This window comes from Pristiophorus japonicus, chromosome 13 (genome assembly GCF_044704955.1).
Source record: "Pristiophorus japonicus isolate sPriJap1 chromosome 13, sPriJap1.hap1, whole genome shotgun sequence".
Lineage (NCBI taxonomy): Eukaryota > Metazoa > Chordata > Chondrichthyes > Pristiophoridae > Pristiophorus > Pristiophorus japonicus.
In genome coordinates, this window is record NC_091989.1 from 157098737 (window position 1) to 157121870 (window position 23134).

The 23134-nt window shown below is 53.6% G+C and overlaps 1 protein-coding gene across 1 annotated transcript; it reads right to left on the reverse strand.

Moving 5' to 3' along the window:
- Positions 1-1784: 1784 nt before the first annotated feature.
- Positions 1785-22016, reverse strand: LOC139278209 (uncharacterized abhydrolase domain-containing protein DDB_G0269086-like). Its single transcript, XM_070896857.1, has 10 exons — positions 21873-22016; positions 20195-20503; positions 18629-18922; positions 18068-18241; positions 17622-18017; positions 16870-17148; positions 15169-15462; positions 14539-15042; positions 14029-14442; positions 1785-1892 (listed from the first exon to the last, which is right to left on the reverse strand). Exons 1-10 carry the CDS (start codon positions 22014-22016, stop codon positions 1785-1787), a joined length of 2916 nt encoding a protein of 971 aa, XP_070752958.1.
- Between the last annotated feature and the right edge of the window lie 1118 nt (positions 22017-23134).

The window sequence follows — 23134 nt, forward strand, 5'->3', positions numbered from 1 at the left end:
AGGAATTTCACCTATTACTGGCAGTAGTAGCAGTTGAGTCACCGGGCTGTCGACATGCAGAAGAGGGTGAGCCCTAGTCAGAGGGAGAGTTATTAAACCAAGATGAATAGATGTCATAAGTGTAATGGCAACCATACCGCACACCAGTGTCAGTTCAAGTGAGCAAGGTGCTACCGGTGCCAGGTAAGGGGACACATTGCAGCCGCATGTAAATCCAAGGACAGGCCTAACGATAATCAAAGACTTCACTGGGTGGAAACCGATCAGAACAGTGCAGGTTTTGGTGTATATGCAGTGATGGGCAAGACAGTACATTCTTTGTCAGGATTTCAGAACGTTAGTATTGATTAATAATTAATGGATTAATTTGACAACAGATACAGTGGCTGATTGCTCAATAATGAGTCAGAATGTGTATTACAAGAATTTCAGGGGCATACCACTAAAAGCAAGCTCAGCAGAGCTGATAACATGTTTAGAGGAAAAACTGCAGTCGCTTGGACAAATGGAGTGTATAGTACAATACCAGGGGCAACAAGCAAGATTACCTATTATTATAGCGAAATACATCAATTGGCCGACACATGGGCAAAGATTGGCTAAGAGTGCTTCATTTGATTTGGTACAGCATCTGTTGTACAAAAATGGTTAAGTCTCGGCTAGATACTCTGCTGAGAAATATGCTAACATGTTTGAGGACTCATACGAGGGCAACAAGGGATACAAATGCACATATTCGGATTAGGTCGGATGTCAAACCTATTTTTTGTAGACCAAGGCTGGTACCATATGCATTAAAATCGCAGGTTGAATGAGAGCTTGATAAGTTGGAGAAAAACGGAGCTTTAATGAAGACTGATAGGAGTGCCAGGGCCACCGTGTTAGTTGTAGTTCCGAAGGCAGACAAAATGGTACGGCTCTGTGGGGATTATAAAATTACCCTGAATTGAGCAATTTATGATGAACAGTACCCTTTACCGACATCACATAACCTGTATGCAGAACTGGTGGGAGCGGCACAGAGAGGGAAAACCTGGAAATCTTGGAAGAAGTATTCAGATGGTTCAATGACCATAAGCTGAGGCTGAAAAGGAGTAAATGTGCATTCATATTGTGTGAGGTGGTTTATCTAGGATGGCGGGTTGATGAAAATGCTCTCCAACCAGTTAAGGAGAAAATGAAAACCATCATGATGGCTCTGGAACTGAAAAACATTACTGAATTACAATCCTTTTTAGGCATGGTCCAATATTATGCTTGTTTTGTTCCTGGAATAGCAATGGTGCTCGCACCACTCCATTATTTATTAAAGAATGGGGTGCATTGGATATGGGACAAAGGGCAACAGAATGCAAACAACACATGCAAACGACGCTTGAGTGGTAGTGCTCTTCTCGTCCATTATAATCTGACTCGTGATGCCTCTGGGTATGGTGTGGGAGCAGTGATCAGCCATGTTACGAATGATGGGCAGGAAAAACCAGTTGGCAAAAGCGAACAAAATTATGCCCAGATTGAGAAAGAGGCTTTGGCGATTATATTTAGTATTAAAAAGTTTCACCAGTTTCTTTTGGGATGCCAATTCATGCTAGTAAATGATCACCGTTACTAGCTATCCTAAGTCCAAAGATGGAAATTCTATCTGTGGCGGCTTCCAGGATGCAAAGATCGGCTATTTTATTGTGTCTGTATAATTACAAAATCGAGCATTGTACATCGAAGCAGAATGCAGTGTTTAATGCCCTTTCAAGGTTGCCTCATGAAGATTCTGAATTTGGCCGCTGTCAATCTTCACTGTAGATGTCGTTGATGAGGACTTTCCGGTCACCACCTCTGTTATTGTTGAGCACACACAGAAAGATGCCACGTTTCAGTGGGCCTATGTGCACACCCTGCGAGGGTGGTCTGAAGATCAGATGCGTTTAGATTAAGTGATAAAGCCCCTTTATCACCTTTGGCATGAATTATCATGTGAGCAGGAATGTTTAAAATGGGCCCTGAGAGTAGTTATTCCCAGTGCACTACGGGCCAAAGTTTTGACGGAACGTCACGGTGAGCATACTGGCATCATAGGCATGAAAGCAGTGGCCCGAAGTTTTGTTTATTGGCCTGGATTGGATAAAGATTTAGAAGTATTAGTAACTATGTATACTATCTGTCAAGACTGCAGGATCATGCCAGCTAAAACGTCGCTGCAAACATGGACTTGGCCAATGAGACCATTCCAAAGAATACATCTTGATTTTTGTGAGAAGGACAGCGATAATTGTCCAGTTCTAATCGATAGCCATTCGAAATGGTTGGAGGTATGGCATATGGGGTCATCTATGACTACAGAGCATACATTTGATGAATTATGGGACATTTTTGTATGCCATGGCCCGCCTGAAGAAATGGTGTCAGATAATGGGCCGCAATTTCAATCCATGCAATTTGCAAATTTTGCCAGACACAACGGTATCAAACACACGTTGGTAGCCCCCTGCTTCAAATGGTGCAGCTGAAAGATCGAGGAGGCTTTGCGGAAACAAGTTCTACAAGTTCATCAGTGAGCATGAAGCACAGGTTAGCGGATTTTCTTTTCAAATACAGGACTACGCCTCATTCTACAACAGGGTACATACCTGCTGAATTATTGATGAAGTGTAGGCTGAGGACGCATCAGAGTTTATTGCAACCGAACCTGTCTGATAAGGTAGAGAAGGCACAATTGGTGCAGAAACGTTATCATTCCAGTACAAGAGCAGTGTTTTCAGGAGGGTGATCAGGTCAGACTTCTCAGTCCATTGAAAGGGGCAAGTCCATGCAAATGGGACATTGGTACAATTATTCGGGTATGTGGCACCAAGCAGTACGTGGTCAAAATTGGTGAATATATCAGGAAGGTTTGTATGGATCAAATGTTGCTACCTTCGGTACCACGAGTAGATAATTATGAACCCGATTTGGACGATGATTAGAGTCAGTTGGCAGGTCTGAGTACTTCAATGGACATAACGGTCACAACCTCCACATCCCCACCAACTCAGGTGCAGCCGACTGAAGGCAGTTCTGCGGGTGTGGGACAATCTCACTGAGACTCTGTTATTCACAATACTCAATAAAACTCCAACCAGTTGGGTTCGGGGGATCCACGATGAGGCAGGTGGTTGTGAGCCTAGTGGATAAACTGGTAAGGTGCAGTGTAATTGTTAAACCCTTTGCTAATAAACCAACTAGTTGTTAATAGCAATGTGTTGCTATGCTTTCTTAAGCAAAGAACCCATGAAGCAAATACATTACACATCAGAACTGGAAAAATTTAGAGATTGAATAATTTTTAAGCAAGTGCAGAGCCAAGGAAAATGGAGAAGGTCTGTGATTAGGTGGAGGGAGGGAATGATTAAATAACCAAAGGGATGATGGTGCAGGGCAAAGAGGTGGTCATCGACCTGAAACATTAACTTTGTTTCTCTCTCCACAGATGATGCCTGACTGGCTGAATGTTTCCAACATTTTCTGTTTTATTAAAAGAGGGTATTAATAGGACAAGTAAAGAAACAAAACAAAAGCAAAATAATGCGGATGCTGGAAATCTGAAATAAAAACTGAAAATGCTCAGCAGGTCAGACAGCGCCTGTGGAGAGAGAAACAGAGTTGACGTTTCAGGTCAATGACCTTTTGTCAGAACTGGAAAAGGTTAGAGATATAACTGGTTTTAAGCAAATATAGAGGCAGAGATAGGGGAGAAGGGAGGAAAGGCAAAATTGAAGGTCTGTGATAGGATGGAAGGCATGAGAAATTAAATGACAAAAGGGATGATGGTGCAAGGCAAAAGGGGATGGTCATGGGACAAGTAAAGAAACAAAAGATGGGTCGGGAGGAGGTGTTAATGGCAACAGCAGAACCATTGGCAGCACCTGCTGTCTGAGAAAATATGAGCGGTTGTTATAATCTAAAATTGATAAACTCAGTGTTGAGGCCTGAAGGCTGTAAAGTGCCTAATCGAAACATGAGATGCTGTTCCTCGAGCTTGAATTGAGCTTCATTGGAAGATTGACAGTCACTCTCAATTAGCCAATATTCTTGATTAACTTTACAATTGAATATTATTTAGTGCTTTGTACGGTTTATAATTATTATTCATTTTAAAGCAGTGGTTGTGCTTAATATTTGTCGTGGACTTTGAATGTTGGATGAACTAAAGATAAATATAATTATTGTATAACCCATAATGTCTTACGATTAGTAGAAATTCACCTGATGTCAACAATTTGGGCTAGATTTTACGAACATCGGCGGGTCCAAGACAGGCGATGTCGGTGACTGGTCCCGATCCTGCTGCTGTCCCCATCACGGCCTCTGAAATTAATTTCCAGAGATTTTGCCTGCCCAGCTTGTTTGCCAATTAGAGGAAGTGGGGTCTGGTGACATCGTTTGATGAATCGTCATCAGCCGGTTTCCTTAAAGGGACCATGGTCAACTTTCTTTTGACAGTTGTGCTGTCAGTGTTCTGCAGCATTGAGGTGCTGCAAACACTGCACAGAGCTGCAGGGCTGCACCCAGGCTCTCCCATGACTCCCTCCAGATGCGTTTTGGATGACCTCAGGTTTATGGAGGGTAGAATTAAGGAAGCCGGCCTAGAGTGCATTGGAATAGTCAAATCTAGAGGTGATAAAGGCATGGACGCCTGATCCTTTCACATATAATTACCGATCACATAACAAACATCCCAATGCACCTAATAGGAGATCGAAGAGAAGTTACAGAAGGTGGTTGAAGATGCAATTGAACAGACAGGCGCTGAGGAGACTTTTGAAAGTGTAAAGAGAGATGACAAAGTGATGGTGTTTAGTGAGAGAATTCTAGAGTCTCGGGGTACAGTGGATGTAGGTTGCGCCGTTGGAGTGAGGGGATGGGAACACTTACAATAGGTTGGTTTAAATTTAAATATACATTTAAAATATTTTATCTTGACCTTTAATGGAGCTATTATAAATGTTCATAGTATTTTAGTGCTCGCTAATCTTGGGTGAGATGATCATCACATTATTTTTAAAGGTGTTTGGCTGCAGTTATGAAAGTTGAAACTATTGTCCATGTTTGATCCCAAATTGCTGAATATTTTCTGCAATCGAAATGTTGCAGAGTGTGTGTGTGGTTAACTTTTGATGTGACCACTGGAAAATGTTCTCAGGACATCCCAAAGCGTTTTACAGCCAATTAAGTACTTTTGAAATGTTATCACTGTTGTAATGTAGGAAAGGAGACAAAGTAGTATTGAGGCAGAGAATTTAGCTTATCCAATCATTCTAATGAAAGATATATGGGGTTATCTTTTATATATGTAATTATAAATCCATTGAGTAGAAAGGAAAAAAAATACATATAATTAACAGCAATATTTTTGAAATTCTCATTCATAACTCAATTGTCATATTTTTATGGAATCTAAAAGATATATGCTTACTCTGTTGATATTTAACATATTAACTGTTACGATAAGCAGGTTCAATTTGTATGTTTCAGTTGGGCTAATTGGAAATCAAATGGTCCCTAATAAATGTCACCTACGTTTGCAAACATAACATTTATAGGCCTGGTCTATTGGGGAGGACCTGATTTCTAATGTTCGAGGCCACCGGTTTATGCTTTCCAAAAGAAAAGAGATGCATGTGATTGGCAAAACCCTATTAGAAATTCCAGAACCCCAAGTAATGGAAAAAATATTTGACTTTATTCAGTCACCGTAAATCAATAACCCTGCTTATAGTATAGGTATAATTCTAATTCAATCTGTTACAAATTAAGATTTTAGATGTTATAGTTATTATAATCACAATAAAATAAGCTAAGAATAAAGCTCCACCATTTGCAATTACGTTATCCAACATGGAAGAATGGATCGGTGTTAGTCCCAGAAAAAGATAATAGATGAATCTACCACAGTTACAATTTAAGAAAAAAATGGATGGGAGGTCAATATAACACTGGCCTCAGCATAAAATAACTGGTTTATGTTTGCAGCAACCAAGGAATTCCAGAATCCACCAGCCAATCATCCTGTATAATATGAGAACATTCTTTAATTTGCACACAGTAATATTGATGAACATCTATATTCTAATGGTGGCTGAAATAATTTTGATGGAGAATTTTCACTTGGCTGGTACAAACTGTTGCTAATGGTATGAGTAGGCCATTTAAATATTACACATTCATACGATCATTATTCAGCTATTGCTGGGCAGATTATTGTGTCTGTAAGCATTCTAGTAATGACTCCACGAGGCAAGGTATTATACTTGAACTGTGGTGACCTTAGTCCATTTATTACAGCTCCTGAGTAAGGGTACAGCATGGTGAGCTCCCTTTTATACCTGGTTACCTGTAGTGTACAGGTGACCCCTCGGTCTCCACCAGTTGCACCCTCTGGTGGTACAAGCATAGTGTATCCAGTGTGAAGATACATCCAGTAGTCTTATGTGACTGTACATTGAGTGTACAGGGTATAAACTTATATTATACATACACAATATCACTCTCCCCTAAGTCTTGTGCCACTGGCCTTTGCATTGTGTGCTCTAGCCCTGGACTTGAGTGCCCAAAGCCCTTGCACCTTGTCTATGCTTTGGCCTGGCTCTCTCCCTGTAGCCCCCAAGTCCTTATTGCCACAACATTGGGAAATGGTCAGCAGTGGACGGTTAGAGGTTGCAGTGGGGGTTGAGTGGGTTCTGGGTGTGATCCATGGTCCCAGAGGCGCAGGCTACATGATCAGGTAGCCCGCTGGACCTGGGTGCTTCCATCGGGAGGTTGCCCTTGGTTCTGTCGGCGTACATGTAGAACCTGGCATGCACATCATTTCTTCATTTACTGTTATAATACATTGGTTCAATGGAGAGATCTTGGTGGAGCAGGTAAACACTTTGTACAGCTCTTCGTGCTGCCTCATGGACTCTCTCTTCATCATCGCTGGAGTCCGGATGATCGGTCAACTCTTCAGCGACTCGCTGAGTAAAATTTCTCGTGCACATTCTCTGTAGGTGGCCCTTCGTGTTACAGGCTTTGCAAGTATAGTCTTTGTAGCGGCACTGGTGGACCCGGTGATTTCCTCCAAAGCGCCAGCATGGGGTTGGCCGGTTGGCCCCATATGGTGGACTCAGGGTTGTGGGACACGGGTTTCTGTTCTCTCTACCCTGAGAGAGACCGCTTGCAGCAGACTTACCTCTAAAAGACGCCAGTCGGTTCACACTACTTGTCGGGTTAGAGTCCTGGGGGTGAGTCATCCGCTTGGAATCGCAGGCCGAGGCCATGAACGCCTGGCTCATGTTAATTGCCTTCTGCAGGGTGATCGTGGTGTCCGCAGAAAGCAGCCTGTGGAGAAGGCCCTCGAGGCCGATTCCAATAATGAAAATGACCCTCAGTGCTTCGGTGAGGTGGTCGCTAAAATCACATGGTGCAGCCAATCGTCTGAGGTCTGCAGCATATTTTGTGATTACTTGGCCTACGGGCCGAGGGTGGGTGTAGAACCGGTTTCTGGCTGTGAATATGCTCTCTTTAAGTTTGAGCTGTTCCTGTATCATCGTTATGAGCTCCGCATATGTTTTGGTTGTTTTCTTCTCCGGGGCTAGCAAGTCCCTGACGAGACCATAGACAGTGGGCCCACAACTGCTGAGCAGCATAGCTCTGTGCTTATCAGCCAGCAAGGTCCGTGTGTCTCCAGCCAGGTCGCTCGCAATAAAGAAGTGTTTAAGCCTTTCCACAAAGGCCTCCCAATCTTCCCCTTCAGCGAATTGTTGAAAGTTGCCAAGGTTAGCCATTTTTCGCGTGGAAATTCGTAATCATGTCATCAGTTATTGTATCTGTAAGCACTCTAGTAATGACTCCACAAGGCAAGGTATTGTGCTTGAACTGTGGTGACCTTAGTCCATTTATTACAGCTCTTGAGTGAGGGTACAGCATGGTGAGCTCCCTTTTATACCTGGTTACCTGTAGTGTACAGGTGACCCCTCGGTCTCCACCAGTTGCACCCTCTGGTGGTACAGGCATAGTGTATACAGTGTGAAGGTACATCCAGTAGTCTTATGTAACTGTACATTGAGTGTACAGGGTGTATACTTATTATACATACACAACACAGATAATCATAGGCAGTCCGTCGGAATCGAGAAAGGCTTACTTCCACTCCTAAAATGAGTCCTTAGGTGGCTGAACAGTCCAAAACGAGTCCCTGTCACAGGTGGGACAGATAGTCGTTGAGGGAAAGGGAGGGTGGGACAGGTTTGCCGCACGCTCTTTCCGCTGCCTGCGCTTGATTTCTGCGTGCTCTTGGCGATGAGCGCTCCTGGATGCACTTCCTCCACTTAGGGCGGTCTTTGACCAAGGACTCCCAGGTATCGGTGGGGATGCTACACTTTTTCAGGGAGACTTTGAGGGTATCCCTGTAATGTTTCCTCTGCCCACCTTTGACTCGTTTACCGTGAAGGAAGTTCCGAGTAGAGCACTTGCTTTGGGAGTCTCGTGTCTGGCATGCGAATGATGTGGCCTGCCCAGCGGAGCTGATCAAGTGTGGTCAGTGCTTCAATGCTGGGGATGTTGGCCTGGTCAAGGACGCTAATGTTGGTGTGTTTGTCCTCCCAGGGGATTTGTAGGATTTTGCGGAGGCATCATTGGTGGTATTTCTCCAGCGACTTGAGGTGTCTACTGTACATGGTCCATGTCTCTGAGCCATACAGGAGGGCGGGTATTACTACTGCCCTGGAGACCATGAGCTTAGTGGCAGTTTTGAGGGCTTAGTCTTCCTCAGGTGGCCGAAGGCTGCACTGGCGCACTGGAGGCAGTGTTGAATCTCGTTGTCAATGTCTGCTCTTGTTGATAAGAGGCTCCCGAGGTATGGGAAATGGTCCACATTGTCCAGGGCTGCGCCATGGATCTTGATGACTGGGGGGGCAGTGCTGTGCGGTGAGGACAGGCTGGTGGAGGACCTTTGTCTTACGGATGTTTAGCGTAAGGCCCATGCTTTCGTACCCCTCAGTAAATACTTCGACTATGTCCTGGAGTTCAGCCTCTGTATGTGCACAGATGCAGGCGTCGTCCGCGTACTGTAGCTCAACAACAGAGGTTGGGGTGGTCTTGGACCTGGCCTGGAGACGGCGAAGATTGAACAGGTTCCCACTGGTTCTGTAGTTTAGTTCCACTCCAGTGGGGAACTTGTTGACTGTGAGGAGCGAGGAAGATTGAGAAGAAGGTTGGGGCAATGATGCAGCCCTTTTTGACCCCGGTCCGGACATGGATTGGGTCTGTAATGGATCATGTTAGATGCAGGAAGAATGTTCCCGATGTTGGGGAAGTCCAAAACCAGGGCACACTGTCTAAGGATAAGGGGTAAGCCATATACGACCGAGATGAGGAGAAACATTTTCACCCAGAGGAATTCTCTGCCACAGAAAGCTGTTGAGTCCAGTTCGTTGGACATATTCAAAAGGGAGTTAGATGTGGCCCTTACGGCTAACGGGATCAGCAGGTATGGAGAGTAGACAGGGGGTGGGGTACTGAGGTTGAATGATCAGCCATGATCATATTGAATGGCGGTGCAGGCTCGAAAGGCCGAATGGCCTGCTCTTGCATCTATTTTCTATGTTTCTATCATCACGGCCTGCATGTCGTCGTGGAACAGGCAGAGGACGGTGATGAACTTTTGAGGGCATCTGAAACAGAGGAGGACGCTCCATAGACCCTCGTGGTTGACAGTGTCAAAGGCCTTTGTATGGTCGAAAAAGGTCATGTATAAGGGCTGGTGCTGTTCGCTGCATTTTTCCTGCAGCTGTCGCACTGCAAAAATCATGTCCGTTGTGCCCCGTAGGGAACGAAATCCACACTGTGACTCCAGGAGAAGCTCCTCAGCCACAGGGAGAAGACGGTTGAGGAGGACTCTAGTGACGACTTTCCCAGTGGCTGATAGCAGGGAGATTCCTCTGTCGTTGCTGCAGTCGGACTTGTCCCCTTTTTTAAAACGATACTATGAACAGCAAAAACTATTTAATACCATCTGATTTGGTGGATGAAAATAATCTTAGAGTTTTGTCCATAGTATAAACACCTTAGTCAGCAACATGGATTATAACAAAGTCCATGTATTTGGAGGTTACTAATAAAATTAACAATTTTACAGTGACATCTACAGTATTCAACACAGCCTGTCTTAAGAATTGACAGGTAACACTTGAAACCTATCCCATACCTTTAACAAATACTTCATTTCAAGTTGAGATGGGGGATCAGTTCCAACTATAAAGGTAAACTGATGAGCAAATAGTTTGAGAACTAAAAATTATGTATGTAGTCCTTCTTACTCTCTAAGTAGTCCAGTGGAAGGATCTGTAGTGATGGGGTATTTGGCAGGAGGGTGTAGATGGTACCGGGGTTAGAGTATACCTCTTCCCTTCCTATCGAATAACGATCTGTTGGTTCATGAACAATTCTATTACAGCTTTGGTTTAAGCTACTATTAGGAATGTTAAGATGTGTGTAGGTCTACATATACGCATTTGCAGAGATTTTAATCTAAGCCAGGTTGCTGGGTGAAGGAGGTGCCATCGACCAGTGGTTTTAAACTTTTTTAGTTGAAGGACCCCTTTTCAAATGGTTTAGTAATCAAGCACCCCCACATCTAAAATTTAATTGTAATACTATATATATATATATATTTAGAAGCTGATACTTCCCTACCATCACAGCTGCCGTCGTCGCCAAATCATTTAAAAATTTTATTTTCCTGCCGATCATGCACTCGGTGGGCGGAGCCTTGTTCAAACTGGCTGCACGTGACCAGGCGTTACTCATTGGAATAGTTCATTGGTTAGATGAGGATCACGTCAATGATCAGCAGCACATTGACGAGGGTAGTGATGGTTGAAAGTGCAGGGTTCAGTGTGACAGGGCTGTGTGCAGTCACTGGTTTCCAAATGTGCCACTAAATCGACTGCCCTTATTTTGGGATCCCAATTTGAGAACCATTGCCATAGAACCTGTTCCATGGGAGGAAATAAAGGAAAAATTACCCTGCACCTAAAGAGATGAAAAGGTGACAACCCGACTAATACCAAGCCTAATCCACCCATGAAAACACAAGTGTACTACAAAGGTGAGTGGAATAAGTTGGCGATACCACTGTCACTCTTCATGTATTCCACACCCATTAAAAAAACGTTTCTTGTTTTTTAATATTTTTTCTCCTTGTGTTCTGCTACAAACGACAGCTACCGTTATTAATTACTTGCTTCAAGTTTTCCATTATTCACACAATAACTTCTGAAGGAGTTGCTTTGTTCCATTCCAAACTGCACCCTGCTTTGAGAATTAAACACTCTGAAATTCAGCACAATTCAGGCAAAGCACAGTTGATGATAGTGGAGGTCATGGCATAGAAAGAATTGCAAGCAGTGTGGTGATGGAATGACCCGAAAAGCCTGGAGGCAGACAATTTAGATTAGCTTAGCTGGATAGTTCAGCCAGCACAAAGGTATTAAATATAATGGAAAGTTTTTCAGACAATGGGAGTTTTTGTTTGCCACTACCCGCTCCCTGATATTTTTTAGCAATGTACATTTGAACCTTGGCCACTACAAGAACTGAAGGAAAAGGTGAAAATAGTTTTAAAATGAAAATTAAATAAAGTAAAACACCAGGGGAAATTTACTGTAAAAAAAAAAATACAGTCGTGTCAATTCTACTTTCATTTGAAAGAAGAAGTGAAACACTACAGATACGGGGGAAATCCAAATCAGAAAATATTGGAAAACACTGAGCAGGTCAGTCAGCACCTGTGGAGAGAATAAGTTAACCCCATGACACCCTGGTTCACTCCTTTCATCACCCGCACTTCTCCCAGCACCTTCCTAGGCAAGCACCAGAAATGCATCACCTACCCATTGACCTCCCACTCTTTCTGGGTGAAACAGCAATTTGCATATACTTGCTCCAACCTAGTATACGGTATTCACTGGTCACCACTACACGGGGAAAGCAAACACATTGAGTGACCATTTTGCCACAACCCAACATCGTACCTTTATGAAATTTAGGTATTTATTGTGTTTTTTCAGAGATAACATTTTAAAGGAGCATGTTCAAAAGACTGAATATATATATTATATATATATATAGCCATAAATTTGATTACAATTACAGTGAGAGGCGTTCTTCTGGAATACACCTCTGACCTGTAAAACATTTATGAAATTACCTGCTGGCGCCCAGGTTGCGAAGAGTTGCGGTCTCGGGCCTCGAGGCAGAGACAGCGTAATGGCCCACGGATCCCAAGGACACAGGCGGTGCGAAAACGTTCCTGGGATCACGTGGGCCCGGTCCTCCAATGACAAAAGAAAATTTCTTTGCAATAATTTATGAAGGGAATTCCCAAATGATATGCAATGGGATCCCCAAATCTAATAATTATACAATGTACAGAATTGCAATTTTATTCATAAGTTCCTTTATTGCACCGACCTCAAATTACATTTTTGGATCATTTTAAACATCATCAAGACAGTAATCCAGGACAATATTTGCATAAACTCATTTAATAATGTGAACGTGCACAATTTTGGATTTTTAAATGGTTTCTTTAAGTCTTAGCTATGCCCATACACTGATATAAGCAGGGCCTATGCCTGTTTGCATCAACCGTAAGACCGACGTGGGCAATTGCTGGCCAGTCGCTGGGCAAATAGCCTAACTCTGCACCAGCAATACTCAGTTTTCAGGCAGTTCGGATGATCTGTCAAGGATTATCTTCCCCTCTTTCACCCTCTTCTCCAAATAGTTGCAGGTCTATCCACTCTTACTTGCTGCTTTTCCTCTTCCTCATCCTCCAGCCCCAATGGCAGACTGAGCAACATACCCATGTTGCCAGAAGTGTGTGCAGAAACCCCTGAGCAGAGATTGTCCTGCAGTTCCAAAAATTAACTTGCAACACAGCTAGTTATAGGCCGAGAAGCTCACTCGCAGAATAAACAACTGAACGGATACTTACCTGAAAAGCACTGAAGATCCCTTTAAATAATTTTGGTGGAGTTTCTACCATTCTCGTCCCCAGAGTGGACAGGCTTAGAATGGGCGACTCCAGTGTCAGGAAGTTCGATTTGGCAGAAGGGGCCTTAACCAGACGTAGGACCCTTGATTACGTATACTTATTAGGGCCCTAGCAGTTTTAGGCAATCTCCCCGAACAGTTAAAACGCACCTGACTCAGTATGGCATGAGGCGCATTTCCGGTGCACATTGAGTGCAAGAGATTGCTTTGCGGAATTTGGAGGCTTAATGCCCATTTTATGGATGCAAATGGGGCAGCCGTGAGTTGAATTTCTCCTCCCATAATTGTAATCATTTGTCACAGGGTGGGGCTAAGTTTCTATTTCCATGGTTCATTGACACTGAATATCATATTTCAGAACAGGTTGTTCAGGAGAGAACCGAAAGAGAATCTGCAGCCTTATGATCAGCTATTCGATCCCAAGGAAATAATGAAATGTAATATTTAGTTAAAGTGACAAAAGTTCAAGGAGATAAAAACTTAAATTAGTAATACTGAAAGCTTTTCACATATATAACAATACATAGAGCCTTTACCTGCCTATAATTTTAGGTTTAATCACAAAGTTAGCTCAGATTTGATCATTTCAGAATTCCAAACCTACTGTCCTTCAATAAAAGCACCTACGTGATTTTTAAGTGAGTTCACTGTCTCAGCCTCTAGGGTCTCGGCCTCTAGCGCCTGGGCCTCTAGCGCCTCGGCCTCTAGTGCCTCGGCCTCTATCGCCTCGGCCTCTAGCGACTCGGCCTCTAGTGCCTCGGCCTCTATCGCCTCGGCCTCTAGCGACTCGGCCTCTAGCGTCTCGGCCTCTAGGGTCTCGGCCTCTAGCGTCTCGGCCTCTAGCGTCTCGGCCTCGAGCGCCTGGGCCTCTAGCGTCTCGGCCTCTAGGGTCTCGGCCTCTAGCGTCTCGGCCTCGAGCGCCTGGGCCTCTAGCGCCTCGGTCTCTAGCGTCTCGGCCTCTAGCGTCTCGGCCTCTAGCATCTCGGCCTCTAGCGTCTCGGCCTCTAGCGGCTCAGCCTCTCGTGCCTCGGCCTCTAGCGCCTGGGCCTCTAGCGCCTGGGCCTCTACCGCCTGGGCCTCTAGCGCCTGGGCCTCTAGCGACTCGGCCTCTCGCATCTCGGCCTCTAGCGTCTCGGTCTCTAGCGCCTGGACCTCTAGAGCCAAGGCCTCTAGCGTCTCGGCCGCTAGCGTCTCGGTCTCTAGCGCCTTGGCCTCTAGCACCTGGGCCTCTAGCGCCACGGCCTCTAGCGTCTCGGCCTCTAGCGTCTCGGCCTCTAGCGCCTGGGCCTCTTGCGCCTCGGCCTGTCGCGCCTGGGCCTCTAGCGCCTCGGTCTCTCGTGCCTGGGCCTCTAGCGCCTGGGCCTCTAGCGCCTGGGCCTCTAGCGCCTCGGCCTCTTGCGCCTCGGTCTCTAGCGTCTCGGTCTCTAGCGCCTCGGTCTCTAGCGCCTGGGCCTCTAGCGCCTCGGCCTCTAGCGCCTCGGTCTCTAGCGCCTGGGCCTCTAGCGTCTCGGTCTCTAGCGCCTCGGCCTCTAGCACCTCGGTCTCTAGAGCCTCGGTCTCTAGCGCCTCGGCCTCTAGCGTCTCGGCCTCTAGCGCCTCGGTCTCTACCGCCTGGACCTCTAGCGTCTCGGCCTCTAGCGTCTCGGCCTCTACCATCTCGGCCGCTAGCGTCTTGGCCTCTAGCGCCTCGGCCTCTAGCGCCTGGGCCTCTAGCGCCTCGGCCTCTAGGGTCTCGGCCTCTAGCGTCTCGGCCTCTAGCGCCTCGGCCTCGAGAGTCTCGGCCTCTAGCGCCTGGGCCTCCAGCGTCTCGGCCTCCAGCGCCTCGGCCACCAGCGCCTCGGCCTCTAGCGCCTGGGCCTCTAGCGTCTCGGCCTCCAGCGCCTCGGCCTCCAGCGTCTCGGCCTCCAGCGCCTGGGCCTCTAGCGCCTGGGCCTCTAGCGCCTGGGTCTCTAGCGTCTCAGCCTCTAGCGCCTGGGCCTCTAGCGCCTGGGCCTCTAGCGTCTCGGCCTCTAGCGTCTCGGCCTCTAGCGCCTGGGCCTCTAGCGTCTGGGCATCTAGCGCCTGGGCCTCTAGCGCCTGGGCCTCTAGCGTCTCGGCCTCTAGCGTCTCGGCCTCTAGCGTCTCGGCCTCTAGCGCCTGGGCCTCTAGCGCCTGGGTCTCTAGCGTCTGGGCATCTAGCGCCTGGGCCTCTAGCGCCTGGGCCTCTAGCGTCTCGGCCTCTAGCGTCTCGGCCTCTAGCGTCTCGGCCTCTAGCGTCTCGGCCTCTAGCGTCTCGGCCTCTAGCGCCTGGGCCTCTAGCGCCTGGGTCTCTAGCGTCTGGGCATCTAGCGCCTGGGCCTCTAGCGCCTGGGCCTCTAGCGTCTCGGCCTCTAGCGTCTCGGCCTCTAGCGCCTGGGCCTCTAGCGCCTGGGTCTCTAGCGCCTCGGCCTCTAGCGTCTCGGCCTCTAGCGCCTTGGCCTCTAGCGCCTCGGCCTCTAGCGCCTGGGCCTCTAGCGCCTGAGCCTCTAGTGTCTTGGCCTCTAGCGCCTGGGCCTCTAGCATCTCGGCCTCTATCGCCTCGGCCTCTAGCGTCTAGGCCTCTAGGGTCTCGGCCTCTATTACCTCGGCCTCTAGCGTCTCGGCCTCTGGGGTCTCGGCCTCTAGGGTCTCGGCCTCTAGCGCCTCGGCCTCTAGGGTCTCGGCCTCTAGCGCCTGGGCCTCTAGCGTCTCGGCCTCTAGCGCCTTGGCCTCTAGGGTCTCGGCCCCTCGGGTCTCGGCCTCTAGCGCCTCGGCAACTAGCGTCTCGGCTTCTAGCGTCTCGGCCTCTAGCGCCTGGGCCTCTAGCGCCTGGGCCTCTAAAGCCTCGGCCTCTAGGGTCTCGGCCTCTAGCGCCTGGGCACTGGCGCCTGGGCCTCTAGCGTCTCGGCCTCTAGGGTCTCGGCCTCTAGCGTCTCGGCCTCTAGCGCCTCGGCCTCTAGGGTCTCGGCCTCTAGCGCCTGGGCCTCTAGCGCCTGGGCCTCTAGCGCCTCGGCCTCTAGCGCCTGGGCCTCTAGCGCCTGGGCCTCGAGCGCCTGGGTCTCTAGCGTCTCGGCATCTAGCGCCTCGGCCTCTAGCGTCTCGGCCTCTAGCGCCTGGGCCTCTAGCGCCTGGGCCTCTAGCGCCTGGGTCTCTAGCGCCTTGGCCTCTAGCGTCTCGGCCTCTAGCGCCTCGGCCTCGAGAGTCTCGGCCTCTAGCGCCTGGGCCTCCAGCGTCTCGGCCTCCAGCGCCTCGGCCACCAGCGCCTCGGCCTCTAGCGCTCGGCCTCTAGGGTCTCGGCCTCTAGCGTCTCGGCCTCTAGCGTCTCGGCCTCCAGCGTCTCGGCCTCCAGCGCCTCGGCCTCCAGCGTCTCGGCCTCCAGTGCCTGGGCCTCTAGCGCCTGGGCCTCTAGCGCCTGGGTCTCTAGCGTCTCAGCCTCTAGCGCCTGGGCATCTAGCGCCTGGGCCTCTAGCGCCTGGGCCTCGAGTGTCTCGGCCTCTAGCGTCTCGGCCTCTAGCGCCTGGGCCTCTAGCGCCTGGGCCTCTAGCGCCTGGGACTCTAGCGCCTCGGCCTCTAGCGTCTCGGCCTCTAGCGCCTGGGCCTCTAGCGCCTCGGCCTCTAGCGCCTGGGCCTCTAGCGCCTGAGCCTCTAGCGTCTTGGCCTCTAGCGCCTGGGCCTCTAGCATCTCGGCCTCTATCGCCTCGGCCTCTAGCGTCTAGGCCTCTAGGGTCTCGGCCTCTAGCGCTTCGGCCTCTAGGGTCTCGTCCTCTAGGGTCTCGGCGTCTCGGCCTCTAGGGTCTCGGCCTCTAGGGTCTCGGCCTCTAGCGCCTCGGCCTCTAGGGTCTCGGCCTCTAGCATCTCGGCCTCTAGCGTCTCTGCCTCTAGCGCCTCGCCCTCTAGCGTCTCGGCCTCTAGCGCCTCGGCCTCTAGGGTCTCGGCCTCTAGCGCCTGGGCCTCTAGCGCCTGGGCCTCTAGCGCCTGGGCCTCTAGCGCCTGGGTCTCTAGCGTCTCGGCATCTAGCGCCTCGGCCTCTAGCGTCTCGGCCTCTAGCGCCTGGGCCTCTAGCGCCTGGGCCTCTAGCGCCTGGGTCTCTAGCGTCTCGGCCTCTAGCGTCTCGGCCTCTAGCGCCTCGACCTCTAGCGCCTCGGCCTCGAGCGTCTCGGCCTCTAGCGCCTGGGCCTCTAGCGCCTGGGCCTCTAGCGCCTGGGCCTCTAGCGCCTGGGCCTCTAGCGCCTGGGCCTCTAGCGCCTGGGCCTCTAGCGTCTCGGCCTCTAGCGCCTGGGCCTCTAGCATCTCGGCCTCTATTGCCTCGGCCTCTAGCATCTCGGCCTCTAGGGTCTCGACCTCTAGCGCCTCGGCCTCTAGGGTCTCGGCATCTGGCGCCTCGGCCTCTAGCGCCTGGGCCTCTAGCATCTCGGCCTCTAGCGCCTCGGCCTCTAGGGTCTCGGCCTCTCAGGTCTCGGCCTCTAGCGCCTCGGCCTCTAGCGCCTGGGCCTCTAGCGCCTGGGCCTCTAAAGCCTCGGCCTCTAGGGTCTCGGCCTCTAGCGCCTGGGCACTGGCGCCTGGGCCTCTAGCGTCTCGGCCTCTAGGGTCTCGGCCTCTAGCATCTCGGCCTCTAGCGTCTCTGCCTCTAGCGCCTCGCCCTCTAGAGTCTCGGCCTCTAGCGCCTCGGCCTCTAGGGTCTCGGCCTCTAGCGCTTGGGCCTCTAGAGTCTCGGCCTCTAGCGCCTGGGCCTCTAGCGCCTGGGCCTCTAGCGCCTGGGCCTCTAGCGCCTGGGTCTCTAGCGTCTCGGCATCTAGCGCCTCGGCCTCTAGCGTCTCGGCCTCTAGCGCCTGGGCCTCTAGCGCCTGGGCCTCTAGCGCCTCGGCCTCTAGCGTCTCGGCCTCTAGCCCCTCGGCCTCGAGAGTCTCGGCCTCTAGCGCCTGGGCCTCCAGCGTCTCGACCTCCAGCGCCTCGGCCACCAGCGCCTCGGCCTCTAGCGCTCGGCCTCTAGGGTCTCGGCCTCTAGCGCCTCGGCCTCTAGCGCCTCGGCCTCTAGCGCCTCGGCCTCTAGCGTCTCGGCCTCCAGCGTCTCGGCCTCCAGCGCCTCGGCCTCCAGCGTCTCGGCCTCCAGCGCCTGGCCCTCTAGCGCCTGGGCCTCTAGCGCCTGGGTCTCTAGCGTCTCAGCCTCTAGCGCCTGGGCATCTAGCGCCTGGGCCTCTAGTCTCGGCCTCTAGCGTCTCGGCCTCTAGCGCCTGGGCCTCTAGCGCCTGGGCCTCTAGCGCCTGGGACTCTAGCGCCTCGGCCTCTAGCGTCTCGGCCTCTAGCGCCTGGGCCTCTAGCGCCTCGGCCTCTAGCGCCTGGGCCTCTAGCGCCTGAGCCTCTAGCGTCTTGGCCTCTAGCGCCTGGGCCTCTCGCGTCTCGGCCTCTATCGCCTCGGCCTTTAGCGTCTAGGCCTCTAGGGTCTCGGCCTCTATTACCTCGGCCTCTAGCGTCTCGGCCTCTAGGGTCTCGGCCTCTAGCGCCTCGGCCTCTAGGGTCTCGTCCTCTAGGGTCTCGGCGTCTCTGCCTCTAGGGTCTCGGCCTCTAGGGTCTCGGCCTCTAGCGCCTCGGCCTCTAGGGTCTCGGCCTCTAGCATCTCGGCCTCTAGCGTCTCTGCCTCTAGCGCCTCGCCCTCTAGCGTCTCGGCCTCTAGCGACTCGGCCTCTAGCGCCTGGGCCTCTAGCGCCTGGGCCTCTAGCGCCTCGGCCTCTAGCGCCTGGGCCTCTAGCGCCTGGGCCTCTAGCGCCTGGGTCTCTAGCGTCTCGGCATCTAGCGCCTCGGCCTCTAGCGTCTCGGCCTCTAGCGCCTGGGCCTCTAGCGCCTGGGCCTCTAGCGCCTGGGTCTCTAGCGCCTCGGCCTCTAGCGCCTCGGCCTATAGCGCCTGGGCCTCTAGCGCCTCGGCCTCTAGCGCCTCGGCCTCTAGCGCCTGGGACTCTAGCGCCTGGGCCTCTAGCGCCTGGGCCTCTAGCGTCTCGGCCTCTAGCGCCTGGGCCTCTAGCATATCGGCCTCTATTGCCTCGGCCTCTAGCATCTCGGCCTCTAGGGTCTCGGCCTCTAGGGTCTCGGCCTCTAGGGTCTCGGCCTCTATCGCCTCGGCCTCTAGGGTCTCGGCATCTGGCGCCTCGGCCTCTAGCTCCTGGGCCTCTAGCATCTCGGCCTCTAGCGCCTCGGTCTCTAGGGTCTCGGCCTCTCAGGTCTCGGCCTCTAGCGTCTCGGCCTCTAGTGCCTCTGCATCTAGCGTCTTGGCCTCTCGCGCCGGGGCCTTTAGCGCCTGGGCCTCTAGGGTCTCGGCCTCTAGCGCCTGGGCATCTAGGGTCTCGGCCTCTAGGGTCTCGGCCACTAGCGCCTGGGCCTCTAGCGTCTGGGCCTCTAGCGCCTTGGCCTCTAGCGCCTCGGCCTCTAGCGCCTGGGCCTCTAGCGCCTCGGCCTCTAGCGGCTGGGCCTCTAGCGTCTCGGCCTCCAGCGCCTCGGCCTCCAGCGTCTCGGCCTCCAGCGCCTGACCTCTAGCGCCTGGGCCTCTAGCGCCTGGGTCTCTAGCGCCTCGGCCTCTAGCGCCTGGGCATCTAGCGCCTCGGCCTCTAGCGTCTCAGCCTCTAGCGTCTCGGCCTCCAGCGCCTCGGCCGCTAGCGCCTCGGCCTCTAGCGCTCGGCCTCTAGGGTCTCGGCCTCTAGCGTCTCGGCCTCTAGCGTCTCGGCCTCTAGCACCTGGGCCTCTAGCATCTCGGCCTCTATCGCCTGGGACTCTAGCGCCTCGGCCTCTAGCGTCTCGGCCTCTAGTGCCTGGGCCTCTAGCACCTCGGCCTCTAGCGCCTGGGACTCTAGCGCCTCGGCCTCTAGCGTCTCGGCCTCTAGCGCCTGGGCCTCTAGCGCCTCGGCCTCTAGCGCCTGGGCCTCTAGCGCCTGAGCCTCTAGCGTCTTGGCCTCTAGCGCCTGGGCCTCTAGCGTCTCGGCCTCTATCGCCTCGGCCTTTAGCGTCTAGGCCTCTAGGGTCTCGGCCTCTATTACCTCGGCCTCTAGCGTCTCGGCCTCTAGGGTCTCGGCCTCTAGCGCCTCGGCCTCTAGGGTCTCGTCCTCTAGGGTCTCGGCGTCTCTGCCTCTAGGGTCTCGGCCTCTAGGGTCTCGGCCTCTAGCGCCTCGGCCTCTAGGGTCTCGGCCTCTAGCATCTCGGCCTCTAGCGTCTCTGCCTCTAGCGCCTCGCCCTCTAGCGTCTCGGCCTCTAGCGACTCGGCCTCTAGGGTCTCGGCCTCTAGCGCCTGGGCCTCTAGTGCCTGGGCCTCTAGCGCCTCGGCCTCTAGCGCCTGGGCCTCTAGCGCCTGGGCCTCTAGCGCCTGGGTCTCTAGCGTCTCGGCATCTAGCGCCTCGGCCTCTAGCGTCTCGGCCTCTAGCGCCTGGGCTTCTAGCGCCTGGGCCTCTAGCGCCTGGGTCTCTAGCGCCTCGGCCTCTAGCGTCTCGGCCTCTAGCGCCTCGACCTCTAGCGCCTTGGCCTCTAGCGCCTCGGCCTATAGCGCCTGGGCCTCTAGCGCCTCGGCCTCTAGCGCCTCGGCCTCTAGCGCCTGGGACTTTAGCGCCTGGGCCTCTAGCGCCTGGGCCTCTAGCGTCTCGGCCTCTAGCGCCTGGGCCTCTAGCATATCGGCCTCTATTGCCTCGGCCTCTAGCATCTCGGCCTCTAGGGTCTCGGCATCTAGGGTCTCGGCCTCTAGGGTCTCGGCCTCTATCGCCTCGGCCTCTAGGGTCTCGGCATCTGGCGCCTCGGCCTCTAGCGCCTGGGCCTCTAGCATCTCGGCCTCTAGCGCCTCGGTCTCTAGGGTCTCGGCCTCTCAGGTCTCGGCCTCTAGCGTCTCGGCCTCTAGTGCCTCTGCATCTAGCGTCTTGGCCTCTCGCGCCGGGGCCTTTAGCGCCTGGGCCTCTAGGGTCTCGGCCTCTAGCGCCTGGGCATCTAGGGTCTCGGCCTCTAGGGTCTCGGCCACTAGCGCCTGGGCCTCTAGCATCTGGGCCTCTAGCGCCTCGGCCTCTAGCGCCTCGGCCTCTAGCGCCTGGGCCTCTAGCGCCTCGGCCTCTAGCGGCTGGGCCTCTAGCGTCTCGGCCTCCAGCGCCTCGGCCTCCAGCGTCTCGGCCTCCAGCGCCTGACCTCTAGCGCCTGGGCCTCTAGCGCCTGGGTCTCTAGCGCCTCGGCCTCTAGCGCCTGGGCATCTAGCGCCTCGGCCTCTAGCGTCTCAGCCTCTAGCGTCTCGGCCTCCAGCGCCTCGGCCGCTAGCGCCTCGGCCTCTAGCGCTCGGCCTCTAGGGTCTCGGCCTCTAGCGTCTCGGCCTCTAGCGTCTCGGCCTCTAGCGCCTGGGCCTCTAGCATCTCGGCCTCTATCGCCTCGGCCTCTAGCGTCTAGGCCTCCAGGTTCTCGGCCTCTAGCGCCTAGGCCTCTAGGCTCTCGTCCTCTAGAGTCTCGGCCTCTAGGGTCTCGGCCTCTAGGGTCTCGGCCTCTGGCGCCTCGGCCTCTAGCGCCTTGGCCTCTAGGGTCTCGGCCTCTAGGGTCTCGGCCTCTAGCGCCTGGGACTCTAGCGTCTCGGCCTCTAGCGCCTCGGCCTCTAGGGTCTCGGCCTCTAGGGTCTCGGCCTCTAGCGCCTGGGACTCTAGCGCCTCGGCCTCTAGGGTCTCGGCCTCTGGCGCCTCGGCATCTAGCGTCTTGGCCTCTAGTGCCTCGGCCTCTAGCATCTGGACTTCTAGTGCCTCGGCCTCTAGCACCGAGGCCTTTAGCGCCTGGGCCTCTAGGGTCTCGGCCTCTAGGGTCTCGGCCTCTAGGGTCTCGGCCTCTAGCGCCTGGGCCTCTAGCGCCTCGGCATCTAGCGTCTCGGCCTCTGGCGCCGTGGCCTCAAGGGTCTCGGCCTCTAGCGCCTGGGCCTCTAGCGTCTTGGTCTCTAGCGCCTCGGCCTCTAGCATCTCGGCCTCTAGCGCCTGGGCCTCTAGCGCCTGGGCCTCTAGCGTCTCGGCCTCTAGCGTCTCGGCCTCTAGCGTCTCGGCCTCTAGCGCCTCGGCCTCTAGCGCCTGGGCCTCTAGCGCCTCGGCCTCTAGCGTCTCGGCCTCTAGCGCCTGGGCCTCTAGCGCCTCGGCCTCTAGCGCCTCGGCCTCTAGCGCCTGGGCCTCTAGCGCCTGGGCCTCTAGCGTCTCGGCCTCTAGCGTCTCGGCCTCTAGCGCCTGGGCCTCTAGCATCTCGGCCTCTATCGCCTCGGCCTCTAGCGTCTAGGCCTCCAGGTTCTCGGCCTCTAGCGCCTCGGCCTCTAGGGTCTCGGCCTCTGGCACCTCGGCCTCTAGCGCCTCGGCCTCTAGGGTCTCGGCCTCTAGGGTCTCGGCCTCTAGCGCCTGGGACTCTAGCGCCTCGGCCTCTACGGTCTCGGCCTCTAGGGTCTCGTCCTCTAGGGTCTCGGCGTCTAGCGTCTCGGCCTCTGGCGCCTCGCCATCTAGCGTCTTGGCCTCTCGCGCCTCGGCCTCTCGCGCCTGGGCCTCTAGTGCCTCGGCCTCTAGCATCTGGGCTTCTAGTGCCTCGGCCTCTAGCACCGGGGCCTTTAGCGCCTGGGCCTCTAGGGTCTCGGCCTCTAGGGTCTCGGCCTCTAGCACCTGGGCCTCTAGCGCCTCGGCCTCTAGCGTCTCGGTCTCTAGCGCCTCCGCCTCTAGCACCTGGGCCTCTAGCGTCTCGGTCTCTAGCGCCTCGGTCTCTAGCGCCTCGGCCTCTAGCGTCTCGGACTCTAGTGCCTCGGCCTCTAGCATCTCGGCCTCTAGTGCCTGGGCATCTAGCGCCACGGCCTCTAGCGCATCGGCCTCTAGCGCCTCGGCCTCTAGAATCTCGGCCTCGAGCGTCTCGGCCTCTAGCGCCTCGGCCTCTAGGGTCTCGGCCTCTAGCGCCTGGGCCTCGAGCGCCTGGGCCTCTAGCGCCTCGGCCTCTAGCGCCTGGGCCTCTAGCGGCTGGGCCTCTAGCGCCTGGGTCTCTCGTGTCTCGGCCTCTAGCGCCTCGGCCTGAAGCGTCTCGGACTCTAGCGCCTGGGCCTCTAGCGCCTGGGCCT

Bases quoted from the DNA above. Each gene is read 5' to 3' on its own strand.
- LOC139278209 (XM_070896857.1), bottom strand. From the start codon at position 22,016: ATGCTAGAGGCCGAGGCGCTAGAGACCAAGACGCTAGAGGCCCAGGCG. The intron at 18,018-18,067 runs GCCGAGACCCTA...CTGGTGGCCGAG, and splicing joins TAGAGGCCGAGGCGCTAGAG to GCGCTGGAGGTCGAGACGCT. The intron at 1,893-14,028 runs GCCGAGACGCTA...CCACCCTCGCAG, and splicing joins TAGAGGCCGAGACGCTAGAG to GGTGTGCACATAGGCCCACT.